The sequence below is a fragment of the Thermobia domestica genome, chromosome 8 (assembly GCF_964235325.1).
Source record: "Thermobia domestica chromosome 8, izTheDome1.hap1.1, whole genome shotgun sequence".
In the NCBI taxonomy this organism is placed as follows: Eukaryota; Metazoa; Arthropoda; class Insecta; order Zygentoma; family Lepismatidae; genus Thermobia; species Thermobia domestica.
In genome coordinates this window covers 263,162,735-263,184,680 of record NC_137461.1, presented here as the reverse complement: position 1 = coordinate 263,184,680, position 21,946 = coordinate 263,162,735, and the positions used below count along the sequence as shown (strand labels likewise).

The 21,946-nt window shown below is 36.9% G+C and overlaps 2 protein-coding genes across 4 annotated transcripts in view; one reads left to right on the top strand and one right to left on the bottom strand.

Annotated features, from left to right (window-relative positions):
• The window catches only part of REPTOR-BP (REPTOR-binding partner), a 185,555-nt gene extending 164,321 nt beyond the window's left edge, over positions 1-21,234 (bottom strand). Inside the window, exon 1 of one of the 3 annotated variants that reach the window (XM_081769725.1) lies at positions 21,100-21,234. In XM_081769725.1, the coding sequence (XP_081625851.1) occupies positions 21,100-21,147 (48 nt within the window). In that variant the 5' untranslated portion in view covers positions 21,148-21,234. Of the gene's footprint in view, positions 1-19,217; positions 19,290-21,057 lie in introns of those variants that run through there. The other 2 variants (XM_081769723.1, XM_081769724.1) reach the window with 2 other exon arrangements.
• Positions 21,235-21,297: 63 nt separating this feature from the next.
• LOC145693596 (stromal cell-derived factor 2) overlaps positions 21,298-21,946 on the top strand; it is a 30,751-nt gene continuing 30,102 nt past the window's right edge. Inside the window, exon 1 of the mRNA XM_081769722.1 lies at positions 21,298-21,449. Coding sequence (XP_081625848.1) covers positions 21,371-21,449 — 79 coding nt within the window. The 5' untranslated portion in view covers positions 21,298-21,370. The remainder of the gene's footprint in view (positions 21,450-21,946) is intronic.

Genomic DNA, 21,946 nt, shown 5'->3' with positions numbered 1-21,946 from the left:
TGATTATAGTTTTGTATATTTTAAGCTTCAAATTCCTTGACAGAATTCGCGACGACAAGAGATTTTGAACCGAACAGTAACACGAATTCCCTGCTTTTAGTCGACATTTAATTTCTTCGACCACTACTCGGATTTAAACTCACCAAGAATCGAACCTGGAACCATACTCACATAAAGCACCCGTGTTAAAATTTCTCAAAAATGCATTCATAGCTTTACAAAGTCAAATCTGAACAAGGCACTACAGTTCTAAAACTATACAGAGTATATATTACAATTTAGCAATTGTAACAATCCCTACATCTTGATATTGTCTGATGAAGGAAGTCGAAACTGTAATACAGTTGATAGATACATAATTTACAAATCGTACAGCTTTGTTCAGTATATCATTTTATTTTATGCTTACTAAGTACATAGTCTTCATTCGAAATATATCAGAAAATGATGTTCTTCACTCTATGTAATTATATTCCACTCAATTTTCGTAATGTATAAAAATTGTATTTCACTCATTGTATTTCTGTTAGCATTTTATAGCTTTATGACCACCTATGTAAAAAACCACTAATTAACTCTGAAACATGTAATATAAAAAATCCATTAATCACTATGTATCACGCACTTATCAGCAGATCTGCGAAACCTTTCGGCGCAGGAACTTGAACCACCATACAAATATTCTCCTTGAACCTTAGGTCCTGTATGAGATGTGGTTTTGCGAAATATGATTCCTAAAGAAAAAGGGAGTTATCTTCTTTTTATTGTATCTCTGATACCACTAAGTACACGAAATTGAAATGTACAACGTTCCTCGATCTTATACTTTAAAGTAGGATGGAATATTGTAAAATTCAACCACCACAGATCGGAGAAAGAGGCTCAAATATTTTGTATCTGTTCAGATTTGCGAAACTGTTTCTCCTTGGAAGTTCATTTATTTATGTCCTTCTCATGCTTTACATTATAGGTAAGACAGTTTTAACAAATTCTAGTCCGAAGGGTGAGTAGGAAATTAATATTATTAAACGCCATAACATTTGAGTATTATATACACAGAATATAAGTATATGTTGCAACATGACAATCTGGCTAAGTCTATACTAAGGAAAGCCATTTAGCAGTGGCTTTTGGAAAATCCATTTTGGGATCTAAGAATTATGAGTAACAATTTACACTAAAGAGGTAAAATCTCCCGACAGTCACTTAATATTATACCAGTTTGACAAAACTAATTTAGAGCGCCTCTGTGAAAATTAATTTAAGGAAGATGTGCATACACAGACTTCACGGTTATTCAAAAAGAATGAGTCAGTTTCGAAGTTTTAATTCGTTGCCCTCAAACAGCTTTACGGAATAAATTGCTGACCATTTGAAAGACAAGTTTCCAAGTTTCAAATAGTTGCCAGCAGGGAACTCTGAATGCGTCGTTCTCTCAACGTCCAGTTATTTGTTTACTTTCGGAATGACGACACATCAGCAAAAGGCGTTTTCAAGTTTGAGAAACAAAGTTCGGTCATCACGCAATGCGCTTTTTGAAGGCGACTTATCAACACTCCACCCTCTCACAAGAACATTCAACGGTGGTTTCGGCAGTTAAGGGCAGTAGATGCATAACATCTGCAAACAAACTCAGTGCATGGTACTAAGCTACGATACGATTACGAGGAATTCTTGTATCACTTTGCTGTTGTTCTACTGGCACTCTTGCACAACAGTTTATTTATTTATACACATTTCTTGACATTATCGGCATCTACGGCCTTAAGCCTATCACGTATAAGAGGTGACGTCCCTCGGCGGGCACCCAATACAGGGAAAGGGAAAGAAAACGTCCTGGGACCTGTGTGTTACTATTATCCAGGCATTTGGTTGGAGTGAATGAGGGAAATCTACTCAGAATGCCTAGCCTGTATTCCCATCGGGAATCGAACGTGGGACCGCTTGCCGCGTTCACAAAAGCTCTCCACTGACTTCTATCCTTAGCCAATTGGTTCCAGTTTCTACTTTGTATTCCTATCTCTGCGAGATCCATCTTAATATTGTCTTCCCATCTGCGCCTTGGTCTTCCTAATGGTCGTTTTCCGATTGGTCTTCCAGTCGAGACTTTGACAGCGTTTCTACTTTCTTCCATTCTAGCTACATGACCTGCCCATCTAAGCCTCCTAGACTTGAAGACCCTAACAATGTTGGGTAAACTTTTCCCCATTCCCGTTCCTCTTGAGTCCGAATATTCGTCTCAGGATCTTGTTCTCAAATACTTTCAGTCTATGTTCTTCCCTCAGAGTAAGCAATCATGTTTCGCAACAATACAGAACAACAGGCATGATTATCATTTTATATATTTTAAGCTTCAAATTCCTTGACAGAATTCGCCACGACAAGAGATTTTGAACCGAATAGTAACACGAATTCCCTGCTTTTAGTCGACATTTAATTTCTTCGTGAATATGATTTTCGTCTGTTAATATTGATCCTAGATATTTGAATGTATCCACTTTATCAAAAGCATTACTTAATATTTTAATACAGCATATTTTAAGTATTATTTAATACAGCCCCTTTAAAAGAGTAATTCTCTGTACTTTTTCTGGTGATTTCGTGTATTGGTTTGCAAATCTGCATATTTATTTAGAAGCAAGAGTACATATTCTCCGTGTACCTCAATCTCTCCTGTAAACATTCGTTTCTGTTCGTCTGATTCGTACACCCTAAGCAACTGTAGTTTTCGTACATGCTTGCAAATGCAAGAAAATGGCACTCCACGGGCAACAAAGATGGCCGCCATTCAGGAACGCTTTTACATTCGACAACATGAATAGTGTTATTGACCTTGTCATACACAAGATTCATCACACTCCAATTTTTACAATTTTCGGGGATGGTCGAGTAACCACTTTCACCAACTTTGGACCACTTCAGACGGATCGACCCCACTGCTTTTCTTGAAAAGGATAAGACAAATTAATGCCAAAGATTCGATGTAACTGCAAAGCCCGAATGTGATCCTTTCATAACTTCAAGCTCCAATAATTATCTCCTTATTATAATTCCTTTCAGAAAGCTTTTGAGATGCAAATTTTATTATTCCCACCCAGTGCTGAGGCGAACCCACCATAGAAGTTCAGTAACTATTGTTTTCATTGTTCTTATTTATTACAGTAAAGAGTAAAATGAAGTATTTAGGTCATTCCCATTGTTATAAACCTGCTAATATTCTTGGGTTTAATGCTTCCCTTGTAGATGTGCGACAGTCTTATTGAAACAATGATACTTCGTTCCATTTAGATTAAATGTTAGCACTTAACTTTAGTTTGATACTTAACTTTATCTTGCGAGTTTTGTAAAATAATGTGTAAATAAATATCATATTTTTTATTTATTTACTTATTTATTACCTTTTAATTATTTTTCGACGAACCTCTACCACATTTTTTTTTTATTTATTTATTTTTACGAAACCTTAGATTAGTATCGTTTCAATAAAATTCAGTTTGCTTTAAACTCCCCCATGGCTACATAGTTTACATATGCATCTTCGGAACGCAAGACCTGAACTCGATTTCTGGTGGAAACAAACGTAGTTTGAATTCCACGTTAAATTGTAATACGTCATTGTTTTATGTAGCTTCAGTGATTCAATTCTCATCTTCACCGTCTCCTTTAGCCTAACCGGCATAAACGTGGGACGTAAACTTAAAGATAAAAAGGAGCATTCGAATTTACCCATTTATTTAACTAAAATTTCTATTGTGTAAAACATACATTGCATCACCACTACAGGGTTCCAACTGATCTGGAGAAATCTATTCTCCTGACTTTCCCCGACCTTTAGCAAGAAATTCCCTGACTTTCATGACATGTGTCGGATGACGTTGACATAAATAAGCAACAAATAATGGTGAATATTTATATATTAGAACATTTATTCTATAGATACAAATAATAATTTGCTCAAACGTACATTTCATTTACCTCCCATAAAAATCTGAGCAAAGTCCTATACTGTGATCATTGGTGTACAATTAATGTTAAAAAATATACATTTTTTTTTTATAAAATTTCCCTGATTTCCAGTCTTTTTCCGTGAACTTCCCTGATATGCACCTGATTTTCCCTGACTATCCGTGATTTTTCCTGACTATCCTGACCAGTAGGAACCCTGCACTAGAAAAATTTAATGTTACATGCCATTTCCCTGACTATCCTGACCAGTAGGAATCCTGCACTAGAACAATTTAATGTTACATGCCATTTCCCTGACTATCCTGACCAGTAGGAACCCTGCACTAGAAAAATTTAATGTTACATGCCATTTCCCTGACTATCCTGACCAGTAGGAACCCTGCACTAGAACAATTTAATGTTACATGCCATTTCCCTGACTATCCTGACCAGTAGGAACCCTCCACTAGAACAATTTAATGTTACATGCCATTTCCCTGACTATCCTGACCAGTAGGAACCCTGCACTAGAGCAATTTAATGTTACATGCCATTTCCCTGACTATCCTGACCAGTAGGAACCCTACACTAGAACAATTTAATGTTACATGCCATTTCCCTGACTATACTGACCAGTAGGAACACTCCACTAGAACAATTTAATGTTACATGCCATTTCCCTGACTATCCTGACCAGTAGGAATCCTGCACTAGAACAATTTAATGTTACATGCCATTCTATTGAAATTTATTTCCCTCTACACAGTGCTATATAAAAAAGGAACGCCGCTATTCCAAAACTTATAACGTTAAAATAAATATATCGATAAGAAATCACTTTCTTTAAGTGCTCCTATATAATACAAATTGACATAGAAATATTTCAATGGTAATACTTTATATAATTTGTGTCATTCATATAAAGGATTGATATGTTATTTACTGGAGTTCGCTAGTTAGTTGGACCACAGTTCAACGTCTCTTTCAGCATCGACGCTATATGAAACGTGGACTTAAAGTTTAACCTGAAAGCCGAACATGAGCTTCCACTGGGAACTGAACCCAGGTCTCCTGCGAAAGAAGACACATACGCTAACCACATATCTGCGAAGGAACTGTGGCGTTCGATAGTGTTCCGGTTCCAAAGGTCTACTACCTGACCATCAATTTTTTCTGCTCCAATACTAATTCCCTTGACCGTTTAGGCTTCCGTACTCTACTAAACAGAATCTCAATCCATTTTCTTATAAGCTAGATCTAGACTGGATCTGTTCCAAATGTTTGTAATACAATGCCCGAATCGACGTGAACATCGCTCTCACTCTTGAAAGTGCAGCTTTACCTCATCCATTTTTTTTTTCTTTTAATGTCACGGTCCCGGTTTAAGCCTCCTACAAGGAGAAAAGGAGATCATCTCAAGATGTAGTATTAATTTGTTTTGTAGTAAGAATACTAACCATTTCATACAAAGTGAGTAAAACTGTATTCCTTTTCTTAAAATTGCTAGTTTGGAGCAAATTTTTTACACGAATTTTCCTACCCAATTATTAATTAGACCCAATTAGCATCTTTTACAACATTCACATAACGAATTCATTTCAGACAAAAAAAAAAAAAAAAAAAAAAGTTACTTCCGAAACTTCATAAACTTTTTTTATAGTAGTGCTGCAAACTCACATACATCTTTATCTTGGTATAACGCAAGAATTATGGTATTCATTCACAGCGATCTTGTCTATATATAATTTTCTTGAAATTTCTGTTTATTATATGGAAATGTATTTATAAGAGCGCTAAAAATCTTCCTTTTATTTACGATCTAAAAACTTGCTATGTTTTTCTCCTTTATCTCCCAATTATCCTCACTATGACTACTTGTCATATAGTTCTCTAACTTAAGCCTACATATAGTGATAGTAATATTGTGGAAGCTTCTCTAGTGTAGATTTTAAATTTGTTTTCAGAACGTACTAATCCACAAATGGGTATCTGAAAGTGTGGTATGAGGACGTCGCACTCTATGTTTTCCAGGGCAAAACCAAATTACAGATAAAAGATCCGATGAAATTTAAATGGTTTGTCCACAACTGTTCAGGGTCAGATTTCTCAATGTGTTGCAGTGCTTCGACAAGGGGTTCGTACATTCTTATTTCGATAGCATCATTGTCCCGGAACAACATTTCAGTGTACTATCGTAGCATCTTCTGAACACGCTAACTAACTAACTCTATGGCCTAGGGAACCCCGAGGTTCAATGCTGCGTTCCAAAAGCTCTCCATTGACTTCTGTTCTTAGCCAATTGGATCCAGTTTCTACTTTGTATTCCTATTTCTGCCAGATCCATCTTAATATTATGCTCTCATTTGCGCCTAGGTCTTCCTAATGCTCGTTTTCCGATTGGATTTCCAGTTAAAACTTTGAAAGCGTTCCTACTTTCTTCCATTCTGGCTACATGACCTACCCACCTGAGCCTCCTAGACTTAATGACCCTAACAATTTTTGGTAAATGATATTCATTATGCAGTTCCTCGTTACGAAAGTTTCTGCCATTCCGCCTTCCCGTTCCTCTTGGGTCGAAATATTCGCCTCAGTATTTTATTTTCAAACACTTTCAGTCTGCGTTCTTTCGTCAGACCACGTTTCGCAACCCATCTTCTGATCACACACCATTTCTACAGAAGTTTTGGAATAAGCTTTTACAAAGATGGGTATAGATGGGTATACTGTATAGATGGTATGTTCATATAGTTTCTTAGTGTTTTTCAAGTAAGTCTTGCAAGTGAGAAGGAGAATGACTTGAACATGTTCTGGAAACAAGTAAAAGTTGCTATTAGACAAAGTAATATATTTTCTAACAAACTATTTTGAAAAGCAGTGGTGTTAAAGAAGCAAACCAGTTCATACCATTTTTACAGCTGACGTCTACGGCATTCAGTACTACACTCGGGACAAAATGGAAAACGAATTGACATTTACAGCAGAATGTGTTATCCTATTGCCGCTATAAATATCCTCGCTAACGAAAAGGTAGCTAGATGAATTGATATACAAAATGAGTGTTTATATTTGATGTTTTCTTAAATGTCATTATCACAACAAAATCGACTAACAATTTCTGAATTATGCTCTTCCATTTTCTACTCCTAAAATTTTACACCTGGTAAAGTAGTACAGGCATGAGAATAAACTTTTCATTACTCTGCTTTGTTGCAGTACGCCATTGTCTATAAACTAATTTCTCTTGTTTTTCTATCTTCACATTTCTACGAAATTCGACAAAAATTCAGAGAACAGTTATAATTACTGAAGAAATCGCTGCAGTGCAGAAGCAAGGAAAGATACTGTATTCGCTAAACGCATGAAATATGGCGTCCACCTGAACATTCCACGCTGCTCCCTTTTCACTTCCATTTCTTGACCTCCCTATCTAATAAAATATTCAGCGAAAGTACTTTAATACATTTTCTGTTTAGTATGTGTGATTATGCTTTTCATATTTTCCGCTGAAGTAATTCACTATGTAAACTCTATAGTGTTTTATAGACCTACTAGAAAGGTGAACATTAGTAGGGGGTTCATTCATACCATATGACATTCTGCATATGAACAAGATGGGTTTCCCGATTGTTGACACCTTTCCAAAAATAACAACGTGTGCAGTTTGCACTAAACATTTTGGGCGTATACAATGGGAAGAAGGAATCTTTTGTAAACAGATCAATGACTATGGATGAATGTATCTATTTGACCCTGAAATCACAAAAATGAATAAGACATCACTCGTTCCCCATCCCAAAAAAGGTTGACGTGCAGCATTCATCCAGCAAGGTCATGTTGTCCATGTATTGGGACCATAAATGTGTGATGCTGACTGATCAGTTACAAAAAAAAAAAGCTATGACATAGGAACATAATACAGGGTGCGGCACGTAAAACCGGCCCGTCGTAATTTTCTGGTATATTGTGTTTTTGGCAACACTTAAATAATCTACCTTCCTGCCAAGAGATGGCGTGTCGAGGTCGGGTCGACTTACGTGACCTGCAGCAGTCACGTGCAGCCGCAGCCAGTGAAACTTGTCGAAACCAGTTGAGAAAAAGGCCTCGTTGTGTTAAGCCGGGTGAGTGTCAGTGTGTGATAATGCCGTATTCAATACCCGAGCGTGTTGCCATTGTTGAAGGGTTCATTCTCACTGGATCTTTTGTGAAAACAAAGAATTTGTTTCGGGAGAAATTTCCAGGACGTTCTGTGCCAGCAAAAAGCACCATTGATTGAAAAATGGCGGCGTACAGGATTGGTTCAAAATGCTCCTAGGAACAGACGACCATCTGTCTGCACACCTGAATTAAAGATGCAGGTGGAGGAGATAATGACAAGAAGTCCTCGAAAGTCAACCAGGAGATTGAGTCAACAGGTTCATGCGAGTGAGAGAAGTTGCAGCCGTGTTTTAAGGGGACTGAAGTTAAAACCGTACCGGATAAGTGTTGTGCAAGAACTGAAGGAGCCTGACCTGTAGAAGAGGGTGCATTTCTGTTCATGGCTGTTGAGCAATGTTGCCAGTGGTTTCTTGGATCCACTAATGCTCATCATGAGTGACGAGGCGTGGTTCCACCTGTTTGGGCACGTAAATTCCCAAAACAACCGGTATTGGTCGACAGAAAATCCACACGCAATCCACCAGGTACCCTTGCATGATGAGAAGATTGGTGTGCCATTTCCGCCACACGCATTATTGGGCCCATATTCTTTGAGACGACAGTGAACAGTGACGTGTATATGGGAATCCTGGAGGAGTTTTATACACACTTGACCGAAGAGGAGCATCAGTTATGTTACTTTCAGCAGGACGGTGCAACATGCCACACATCAGCTGCATCATTGTCCCTTGTGCATGAGATGTTTACACCAGAGAGGACAATCAGCAAAGGCTTGTGGCCTCCTCGGTCACCAGACTTGTCCACGTGTGACTTTTACTTATGGGGACTGTTAAAGGGAAGAGTATACGAAACAAATCCACACACAATTGAAGAACACAAGACCAGGATCCAGGATGTCACCACTAGCATTACAACACAAGAACTGACAAGGGTATATATGAATCTCCTCAATCGTGCTCACATGTGTGTTGAAGTGGGCGGAGGACACTTTCAGCACCTGCTGTGAAGGTGAGTAGTCATATTCAATACATTACATTTCATTTTATGTGTTCACTTTACGGGCCGGTTTTACGTGCCGCACCCTGTATTATAGGTACGCGAAACTTACGGGATGCTATCTAAGCAAAGAGACAGGATTTACTCTCGAAAGGTATGTTGCTGCTAATGGAAATTTGAATTTGCAATTAGTTACCATGATAAAATGGTACTGATTTCATTTTTATTATTATTTTACGCAATTTATACTAGTATAAAATGAAATAGAACTATTTACCTTAGAGTTGTGTTTAATCCTGTTTGGACCAATTTTTGAAGTCAGCACCTCTAAGGCATATAGTTGCTGGTAGATAACATAGAATACTTCATTTTAAACTAGTTACCATGCTGTTACTATATATATTTTGGATATAAGAGTTTAACAAGAAGTGTTGACCCAGTGAGGAAGGCACGCGTTACCATTGAAACTATCATGGACTAATATCAAGACGATGCATTCACGAGTAAGTTATTTTAAGTTATTTAATAATATTACTAGTTGTAAGGAAATTCTGCTGCTACTCATTTGAAGGACTTTTAAAGGCTAACAATATCGTTTTATCTCCCTGAAAGCCATGTTCTCAGCTATGCATTTAAACTTATTGTCCAATTGGTTGAAGGCCAATTTGTTAAAAATATGACGACACATTCAGCCGACCACTGGGTATACTTACAGATTGGTTGAGAATCTTTTTGGAAATCCACTCTTCGAATTTCAACACAGTGCCAGATAAAAATCTTAACTTTATTTCCTCACGATCGTTGGATACTTGTCATGGGCATCTCAGGAGCTTATAGCACAGACAATGTCACTTTACCAACTGAAGGCCTCTTAAGTGATAGAAATCTTTTCATCAGTCACAAGAATCCTTCTGCGATTGTCTGTATAATCTTGAAGCAGTCTTTTATTTTCCCCTCTCTCTAATGCTTAAGATGTGAGATATGAAAATGATGTGTACTTTATTAGTAAGCCCTTACCCCTAAATCACTGCTGAACATGGAAATATGAATACAGACATCTTTGAAATATTTAGCTCACCTGACTTCACAACTGTTTCTGGAAAGGATTCCTTCGAATTCACTGTCGTAATCGATCCTTGTTGTACTTAGATGGCCCCTCCTGGGGAGCACATTGAGAATTCCAACTTTAGCAACGCAAGAATACACACAGACAATCAATCATCTTTCTATACGTGTTGTTCAAATATGATTTAATAATTTGCACAGCGAAAGAACCAATCAACGTCCAATTTCATCACACGGAGTTCGCGCTGATATCGGTTTTCAGACGTCATGGGTTATCACAGTTATCAACATGCTTGCCTGTTTCGCTCACAGTGGCTTGGCTTCGTTTGTCTGTCCGTAGATGAAGTGCGAGATCAGACAGGAAATTAAATCTATAGCTTAACTTTGTTTCCGCTATCGTAACGTAAATAAAAGTAACCATATATTTATTTCACTTCCGTTTCATGGACTATTATATGTAGATTTATAGTTTCTTAGTTTCTTGACTCTGCACACTACAAATCCACGACTCCTTCCCACATGCCAGTGAACGGTTAGGTTAAAAATTTCCACACAGCTGATATCAGATACAAAATTAGTTCGTTCTTCGCAGTAAGAGACGCTACTGTACACTGGCCACTTGAGATTTCAGCTCCCCACCTACTTTTCACTTCTCTCTACTGCTTACATTTCCTACTGATAAAGTATTCAGCGAAAACCGTTTAAAGTGCGTTAGTTACATTTTACTATTTCTTGGTAAGCAATTTATTTCCCACGCTTACTTCGAGATTTCCTTTCTTATAACGTTTTCTCATTTAGTACATAGGTAATATAAATTGCAATGCATACATAAAGTTTATGTTCAGTGAATGAAAGAATATACTATACTATAAAAATCGTATCAGTAATTAAGTACTCTAGCTTCCTGTGTGGAAGTCTTTTCAAGGAATATATCTTTTTACTCAACCACAGTTAGGCGTGGTGATTCTCATTATCTTTGAATGTACAATTATAAAAAGCTGGGATGGTGGCAACTCGTAGAGAATCTAAAAAGAGACGAAAATACAACAACCTCCTGGACAAATACCACTTCATCGCCATCGAAACTTGTGGGTCCTGGGGTCATGAAGGACTAAATTTTATTAAAGAAATTGGGCGCCGAATAACTCTCAAAACAGGCGACACTCGAGCTTCAGCCTTTCTTATACAGAGATTAAGTATGGCTGTGCAAAGAGGGAACGTAGCAGCGATGCTAGGAACGCTTCCACCGGGAAAAGCACTAGAAGAAATCTTCCTTCTGTAACTACTCTCCTCTCACCAAACTCACGCAATTATTCCAATTTGTGTTATTGAATATTAATTTCGATATTGTTACAATATTCGTTAAAAGAATAATTATACCAATGATTGTTATATGAATAAAAATTTCAATATTCCAAAAAAGAAAAAAAAAAAAAGACTTACATATCTTGATATTTATTGCACTCATTTAAATATTTGCTGAAGACAGATATAGTATTATGAAAATTCATCTGCAATATTTCAAAGCCTAATCGGACTTCCTCTTTTGGTAGCAAGTGATGGTGAATTTCACAATTTTTTCTCCTTACATTCTGCATTCGTTTAAAATCCTTGGAAAAGTATATCTTATTAAACTTACCTAAAAAAAAAAAAAAAAAAAAAAGGAGTAAAGTAAAGAACTGTATAGAATTGACTTAAAAGTACAATGTCCCCTGAATATTATAAGTAATTATTATTTTTAGATGCACTTAAATAAATAACCAGTTCCCAAACAGAAAAAAGTAAAATTTTCAATCACTCACTACCGGAAAAGGAAGGCCGATTAATCTTTGAAACATTCGATGATTATTTATATCTGTCTTCGGGGAACATGAAGGTGGGTATTATAAATAAATGTTTCTTACGTCCTTTAAAGTAAGTAATTAATCATCTTTCCTTATTTAATAAATGTGCTACTCGGCAATAATAGATTATAATAGTAATAACAGTAATAAACTTGTCGACTTTTGTACAACTACTAGGCAAAACTGCTGTAGCTGGCGACTTTGGACATTGAATAACAGCGTTAATTAGAAGTATAGCGATGGAGAGATCAAATATCTTCGTTGATTGATTTGGAGTTTAGCCTCCTGTTCTGCACCGAGACTATATGAGATGAGGGCTTACAGTTTAACGTAGGATCCGAACCACATGAGGTTCCACCGTGAATCAAACTCAGACTTCCCGAGCCTATGCTCACCAAATCGCCACGATGGAGTTCTCAATACTTTGGAAGTGGACAAAAGTTATTTTCTAAGAATGTACATGTGAGGAAGTCTTATTAGGCTTATAGATACTGAAAGTGGTATGTACTACATCTACAAAGGGAATCCGTGTCAGAAGCCAAGTCTACCGATGATATTCTTTCTTCTCAATGTTTGCTATTCTTGAAATGTCACGCTTAAAAATACTGCTATTTCCGACTACAGGCATTCATACGACGAAATGTTAACATTAATTTAAATTAGCACTAAACAAATTTCTAACCTTGACGGAGCACATCTTGTTATTGATAGAAATCCAACACACTGTTAAATTGTTTCATCAGCTTACTTCGTCCCAATCACTAAAACTTCATCAGAAGTATATTGATATACAATTAATCATGGAGAAGCTATCGTAAAAAGGTGCAGACCTCAGGGAGTCCTAGCTGGGACGAAATACACTGACGCATAAACCTAAATTTATCGTGGCAAATATATATATATATATATATATATAAAACTTAAGGAAACTGAGAAAATATGGTGGGTATTTCATATCTATTTAGTGAAAATTATTCCTGACTATTCGATAATAGTATCCACATAATGTCTGTTCCAAGTGTTTCCCATTACTTCAACCATACCCCGAAATCCTCCTAATGCAATTCAAGTTACAAACAAATTCATCACAACAATCGATTTGGTCAAGTTGCTCTAAAGAACATGATCAACGTTGCTGCATCCCCAACAGCCATCTAAAATATAATGGACAATTCCGTGCAGTTTAGGTTTAAAGACAACACTACAAACAATTGTTATAAAACAAATTACGTTTACCATTCTCTACACAGCAAATTATCAAAATGATAAGTGAAATAGTTACTTCGTTGATAGCGTCTCCAGAGGCCACGGACAGTGGTAACACGACGAAATGCAAGTGTTTTTTTTTCAATAAACAAAACCCGCAAAAATACATAAGACTGACATTAAGTGACTTAATTGGTGTGTTGTGGAAGGGAATGGTTTGGATTCCGGTGTTGCTGCCGTCTGTTGCAGAAATCTCTGTGTAGAACGGATGTAAGAGATGAGGACTTATCCAATATACACGGACTTGATTTATTGAGATTTCATCTAAACGGGGCAGAACTACAGTATAGATTGGTATGACGATATGTCGCTGATAAAATGCGGAGTTCATTCTGCGGCTTTTAGGTCCCTGCCGAATCGTTAACTTGTCTATATGGAGCAGTATTCCGCAACAACCAGAAATCCCTCCGAGAAACTTGCCTTGCACTGACGGATGAAGTCAGGACGAATTTTCGCATCCCATGGGGTGTACGTCACACCTCGAATTCTGCCAGAATCTGATCAATGCCATGGATCTGCTTGATAAATCCATGCTTTATCGAAAGTGATAACAAACTTCTACTTTTCCCCGGATAGATGGCGTTCGTAGAAGCACCTGCAGTGGGTCTTTCTCTTCCTTCGATGGATCGCAGTAAGGACTTTATATATATATAAACCACATCTGGAGCTTTACTTTCACACGTAGGTTGTGGTTCACAGTTGACTGTGGCACGTGCAATCCTCTTGTCATCACACGTTGTGCAGGAGGGTATGGCTGCAGGGCCATTCGGGCCAATTTCCGAGCCATAGGTGGTCATTGCAGTATACGGTCGCTTTCTACTTCTCTTACTATCTGAACGAAGTGCTGGGACGTCGTGGTGTTTATGTCAATTAATTATGTTTTTAATGGTCGTTGACCCCAATGCACATTCATTTTTCCTGCACTGTTTTTGAATTTGTGTCAAGGAACAATTGGCGTGGAAAAGTGCTACGACATTGACTTCCCGGTTCACCTTGGGAGACATGATGTACACACACACACACACACACACACACACACGCGTGAACTTTGGCGCAATTCTAGAAACATTTGGCCTTCTTCTGATGTTTGAATCATTCTAATCACCCGATCCTGTGAGCAGGGATAAAGGTTTAAAATCGGACACATATAGACGAATCAGCCTTCAGTAGTGTTCTCAGATTTTTAGACTTCAAAATTGTGACAACCTACGCAAATTTACAGTATATTTATAGTTATGCATTTGTTTTATGCTGAAATATCAGAACTAATTAACCACAAGCGAGTGACAGCAGATTATTTCTATTATATGCGTATTCATGACCAATCACAGCGAGATTTTTAAATATTGCACGAATGATATTACGTACTTATGTTTTGGAATTTTGAATAATAGGGTGGGATGGGGATGGATCATGTAAATCCGGATACAGTATCTTATTCCTCCTTAAATTATACAATCCCCCCAAATTTAACGATATAGTTGTAGCATGTATGTGATGAACATGTCTCCCCCTACAGCCCTAGATTCCCCCACGAAACAGAAAGGACTGAATTGCCTACACATGTACAATTCGTTAGAATTTTGAATCGTGCTATTAGTAACTTGGAGTAGTAACAGATATTTTACTTTTTTTTTTTTTCATGTGCCATTTTTTTTCAAAGATCTTCAAGGTGACTTTGCTTTCTATTGCATATAACTGATATAATTTTCAAATACTGCTAAAATAGTACCTAATTTTTAATAATTCCCCTTACAATCGTTTTCTATGATCTTGTCAAACATGCCTGCTGCAAACTACGCCATGATCATTGATCAGATAGCTGGCAGCGTGTAAGGACCTTGAGACACATGAGACAAGGACCTAGTCGCCTAATAGCCTTTAACCATTTTTCTTTAAATTTATATATATTGTGACAATCGCTTAGAAGCAATTATCATTACATATGTAAATTATGTGCAATCAACTCGATATTAAAATTTGAGTTAGCTAAAGCACAATTTTCTTTTTCTTTAAAAGTACACATCTTTACTTTGCGATTCAACCAGCTTCGATTGCAGGTAACGAAAGACCAACTTTTCTGGACAATAGACCCCGTTTCTTTCTGTCCTCGTGGCCCACACACAGGCTGAGCAATTACCAGTTAAAATTTTCCGAGAAACCGCCAAAACATCCTTTTTACATTGGAAACATTTAGAAACCCTTTGGCTTTGTAAGCATGTCATAAACTCAACCTAAAACGTTACAACGAACTTTTTTTTTTTTTTTTTTTTTTAAGAGAACAAAGAAAACCGCCACCACAACAAGCCAAGTTGCGAATTTCAAAATTTTTTGAAAGAAAAGAAAGATTTTTCTTTGTTTATAGATAGATACGCGCCCTAACACCGAAAGAAGCTGTGGAAGTTGCAATACATTCGTCGAACATTACACACGGTCGCTCTACGCACACACACAAACTCTAACAAATATCGATGAACTTTTTTTTTTCGAGTGATTCTTAGTTAAAAACTATGTGCTAGTGCATCGCCGTCGTGGTGCTTGTCAGGAGCCGTCCTGCTAACACTTCATATTTTTCTATTTCGTTCAAACGCTGTAGACTACATTGATAAATATTTTTCGAATTATTTTCTTTTAAGAAAAAGTGTTATTAAAAGCAGAAGTGGTTTGTCGTTAGTGGCGGTGACCGAAATACCTATGGTTCTAGTTGGTAATCGGTTGTTGAATGTGCTTCTAGTAAAAATAGAAAAGGCTGCACATGTTTTGAATAGATAGCATAGTGGAAAGTGTCAGACAAATCCATAGGAGAAAAGAAGCAAACATTTACATCCCATAGAAGCCCTAGGATATGCTCTGTGAAGAGGCTAATGAGCGACCAGCCGAGTATCCAGTTCATGAGATGAACACGTCGGGGTCCGAAGCAAGAACTTCAACCATGGAACTGTGACGGATGCGTGGCTCAGATGGAAACGAGCACGAGAAGTTAAGTGCCAGTGATACAGTTTAACAACAACAATTTAATAATTGAAATTTTATTCAAAAATTCACTTGCTTCTCCAAGTGGTAGTCAGTACAGTCTGTCCCATAAAAACTGCATTAGCGAGAAAAGTTTGTTTCAGCTTTGCAGCGTGTGACCGTTCTGTGGAGCTTGCGTAAAACAGATTTTATTTTGTTTTGCTTAAATTCTAATTAGCTGCGCAACTACTTTTTCCTAGCGCCTTGGTTATACCGTTTAGGGAGAAAAGTAGAACGTCCAGACCTGTATATCATTAGAAGTATTACCTTTAAATTTCTCTACGTTCCGTGAATCGCTAATTGAACATTGGAGACCTGAAGTTCGAGCCTCGCGGCGTTAACTCCAGCTTTCCATGCTTTAGCTTACTATCGCACCGGTGCAATCTTCGGAAACAAACCATCAAAAGCCCAGCCTTGGTAGGCAAATATAAATTTACATATTAATTTATTCCGATCTGGCGAACCCGAGCATAATGCATGTAATCATGATAATTATCCCATGCTAATATTCAGGAATCGACATCAAATTTACATATCTTATAAATTTGACCATGCCCAGCCTTTACAATATCACAAACAAATGCATGAAATGATACGTTTCTGATTATCCACTTGGTTCTTTTACACCAAGGAACACGAGAAACAATCATTTTCTTTTGTATGAAAAGGATAACACCTGTCAAAACAACAAAAGACTTCCAATTACAGAGCACAACGTTCCAGCTATGGCCCGTACACTAGCAGGATGACACGTTCAGACGCGACGGTCTTTCTAATACAGGTCGATACAGCGCAAATGTATGTATAAAATCTGTCAGTCAATGGCTTGAAAGTTCATGCTGCATTAACGAATTCCATTTTCATTACGTCTGTTTGGAAGTAGGGTTTTTTTCCACGCATCACCGGGAAGTGTGGAGATTGAGAAATAGGGTCTATCAAGCCCGAAAAAATTTAGGTCCCCCCCCCCTCAAAAATATAATAAAACCCACTTCAGTTTTCGAGCTTTCCATTACTATATCATTGGTTTAACTAAGCTGTATCACACTGCTTTTTTAATGAGATTTTCGACTTTTGTTGAGTAAATTAGACGCTTTTTGTACACATTATTACAATAGACTCCATGCAACATTTAAGAAACAGTAGTACTACTAAGACCACCGTGAAATTCTGCATGAATGTAAAATTTATCGTTTTAGATCATTCTTGGCAGAAGGCTATGCGTATATATTTATTTATTGGCGCAGTGAACAAAGGCGGATAGACAATGGAGAAAGCCATAAATTAGTACCACGAAAAATCGTTCTAACGAATTTGAAGTAATCTTGTCACGACATTATATTTTCAACCTTGGAAAATTACAAATTCCCTGCCTGCTAATAAAGATATACCAAAAACTGTTAAAAAGCATTCTAATTGTACCACAACGCTGTCTTTCAGAAACCTCCATTGTGCGAAAAAGAAGAAATGTGGCTGTAACTTTTATTGTTACAATTTCGTGAATAATATTCCTTTTTTCACACATCCATGTGAATCTACGGTAATTTAGAAATTTCAGTGAGTGTATCACACAAGATTAACCACGGAACCCAAGCTTGTGAAAAGCCCAGTTTTTCTTTTTAAAAAATGCAGGTCACAGGTGAACCGAAGGCTGCTAACACAGGCGAGGGCAAGTTTTTACTTTGACTAGAACATTCATTGGACCCGATTCATCTGAGCCGATCCCCGAAGCCGTATAGGAATCGTTTCCTAAGTACGACTCAATTCACCAAACCAGCCTAGGAATCAGTTCCTCGAAACAGATAACCTATTACGAGGAACTTACTCCCATACTCCGTAGAATAATACATCTTTGGCAAATGCTTCCTAAACTGCTCCGGGAACCGGTCCCGATCAGTACTTAAACAACCATAATCTACAAGTTCTGCAAAATTCTGTATAACGATGTGCATTGGACAAATAAACCTAACATACCATAAATGAAATGAAACCCAGAGGATGGTATATAGTAACTCCGCCAATCTCATCGACGTCTAAGAAGCCGGTACTATGACTAATAGCGAGTCGTAAACAACCTCATTTATGCGTATACCCATCGTCGCTGACGCATTAGTGTTTTATGCACTGTAGTTTTTATGTCAAATGTCCACATTATATTTACACTCATGATATTATCAGTTACAAATAAGTAACTATAATCACTAGCAAGTGATTCGGGAGAGAAATTAAATAATATTCAAATCAGCTTCTAAACTAACCTAGTCCAGAATACGGGTATTACTTAGTTTCTCTCAAAATCACCCAGTAGTGACTCTGGCTCGCTTAGTAGTGACTAGGGTTCGCTATTTGTGTGATGAGTATAAATACAGTGTGGACGTATGATATAAAAACTACAGTGCATAAAACACGTCACTAAAACACAAACTTGTCACAACTAAAAAAGCACAAATGCCATCTAATCCAGTCAGGACAGGGGTGTCGGCGACGGTGGGTATTCGCACAAACGAGGTCGTTTAAAACGACTCACTATAAGTCACAGTACCGGTTTCGCAGACGTCGATGGATTTGGGGGAGATACTAAATGCCATCAACAGAATGAATGGTTCAAACTGTGAAAAGTAGCACAGATATACGAGATGAGTAGACGCTATCCGAAGTCTTGCTCTAAAGTAAAAATATACCCTTAACTCCAAAGAAAATTTAATAATAACTCCTATCGACAGTCGTTCTGTTCACTACCAATCCTAGTGAATTGCATCGTACAATGTGTCAGAATATGATTTTTAGGGGATAGGAGCGATTAAGTGACGAACTTTTACTAAAATCAGCCATAGCCATAGTCATGATTATGATGGGCTGTCAAATTGTCCATACTTAGTGAAATGGAATTATTTTAAATGAAGATTGTGTAAATGTAATCAAATTTGGGGATCTCACCTCTGACATCGACAATAACGCAACATGATCCAAAGCTTCAGGTTTTAAGCAGGGCATCGTCCATAAGGAGGAAGTCTTCCACAGTGACGTACATTATGTGAAGGCAGTGTCTTGACATATATTGTGCAATCATACAAGTGTCTTACATGCAAGGGATCTCGAAAAAATGTGTACGTAAAAGTAGAAAGCATATGTAGAAAGTGTGCGGTGCAACGGCTTTGACGCTGTATCCAACATCACGTGTCCCCGTTTGACAACTAGCAATGCCTTCGGAGCACGTAATTTTGTAGACAATTGTGAAGAATTATATATATATATATATATATATATATATATATATATATATATATATATATATATATATATATATATATATATATATAACGAGGAAACTCTCCTGAAGTGAGCCTGCACCCAGGAATACAACTCTTACCTTAGGACTCAATTTTTAAATATACTAAGAATTGATTTCACGAAGAAGTGGAAAAATAATTATTGCATGTATTGTTCCAGACTGTAAATCTGCGCCGAAGTAAAGTTATCATATCCATGACATGATCGTAATTACATCCCCCTATTCCATGTGTTATCAAATGGGTGTAATTCCATACTGACCAGTATTAAAAGGCAAAAGAAGCAAAAAAATCTGAACTTCCGTTGTAATGTAGATATGCTGTCTACAGTAAGATATCATGTGAACTCACATTGCACTTCCCTTATTATTATTTGATATTTTGTCATTTGCACAAAAAAAAAAAATAAAATAAAATAAAAAAAATAAAATAAAATAAAATAAAAAAATAGTTTTTTCTAAGTATGTCTCTCGATGCCAAACACTGAATTTTACTTGTAAATTCTCAAATTCTGGTGTCCCTGAAACTAACCTGCATCAATAATGTTGGAAAACACGTTTTATCCCTAACTATAATTACAAGAGATACAATTTAATGAACTACAAGAAAAGTAAAGAAAATTATTCTAAAAAGCCTCTGTTCATATTTACAGTGTCTTACACCGGTTTTTGCTTAGCGCAAATTTTCTATTTAGAGCAACAGACCAAGGTTTGGTTTCTAATGGTAGCATATCTAGCTCGAATTCATTCTGTATCACACTGGAGGGGAGCATTAAACTCCAACTGGCATTGATTCAAGCACTGGCAAATTTAGCAGAATAAATGGAAATTCCAGATATTTCGAGTTAAGAAAACTCAATTCTTGGAAGTCATGACTCAATACAACACAGCTACTATTAACAAATGAATCACTAATATATACATAAAATTTTTATCACAATTACTATTAAACTTTTCAAATGCAAAGATACAAAAAACATTTCTTCAACAAAGACTAAATAACATTATGACATATCCAAAATTGCATTCCTCTAAACAAAAGAATTACTCATAAACAGCTGATCCAATGGCGGATGCGAACAAAAGAGTAACACGAAACATATTAAATCATAACAGCCTATGTTCAGGTCACAACAAATGAATTCAAAATATATTCTGCTGTTGGAATAAAGCGTACAACATGCTTTGGCAAACAACATTCTATAGGACATACGAGGTAAATAATTCGTCGAAAAAATACTATTTTTAGTATTTAGCCTAACCTTCGAGCAAGGTTATATAATAATCAAAATTAAAACAAAATGACGTAGCAACTGAAGACAAAGTTGAAACTCAACTTGTTCTTTGTTTCAAAAGTAACAATACTCAGCAACTGTCATAAAGAAACAATAAGGGAAGTAAGACATAATCGCAAGCCCTAGTTTGTCAACTTCATTGTCCACACATTTTTCTCCTCCATTTTTTCAATCAAGATGGTGAGGTACTCACATTTTGCCCGAATTTAGCCATTCTTCTACGTTTAATTCTTACCGTTTCTTCATTCTCTCGTTGATCATTCCCAAATTCGTCCACGTCCATTGTTTGAGAAGACGACACCTAAAACAACAGTATTTTTCCACAGAAAATTCAATTCACTTTGTTGCACAACGTGCATGTGTTTACAAACATCGTAAGGTCACTGATTACGTCATGAAAGCTATTTCAGCTCCCTCTAGTGCCAAAAAATGGAACAAGGATCCACTGCAGCCAATCAACAGAAAAGACGTGTTGTCACTTGTCAATTGTTTGTCAGTGTGAAACAATGGCGGCGTCCAAGTACGAAGTAGTGTGTGTTCACTTAATGTTTATTTTGTTCGGTATTTTATGTGGTAGAATTGATTGTAAGTATGTGAATTCAATCGTGTGAACTAGTATTTCAATTTTCCTTTCATAGTTTTAATTTTCAATACTTTATAAGAAGATTATGGATGTGGTTGTTGACCGGTTCATTTAGAATTAAACGAGAGTACGTGTTCTTATTCATAGCGAATAGTTCCACGAAAACTCTTGTCGGAATTAACAGTCTAGTGCTGAATGAATAACTGTCACTTGTTATTAACTAGTTTATGTCGCGCACAACTATCGTAATACCATTCTTTAGTTAAGTAAAAGTGGATATGTACACGCTACATATTCTGTCAACTTTTCCATTTACAGAGAGATTTTAATAATCTGTACAGCAATTTAAAGCCTATCTAAGTGGTCAGTTGGTGAGGAAGTTAATGTGGCAGCTGTATAACCGTATTTGTGAATGAGACTTGAATTTAAGCGGACCTAGTTCAGGAGGAATTGGGTTACAGTCTTACAGATTTCCTTTATTAGTACTTAGCGGTTGTAG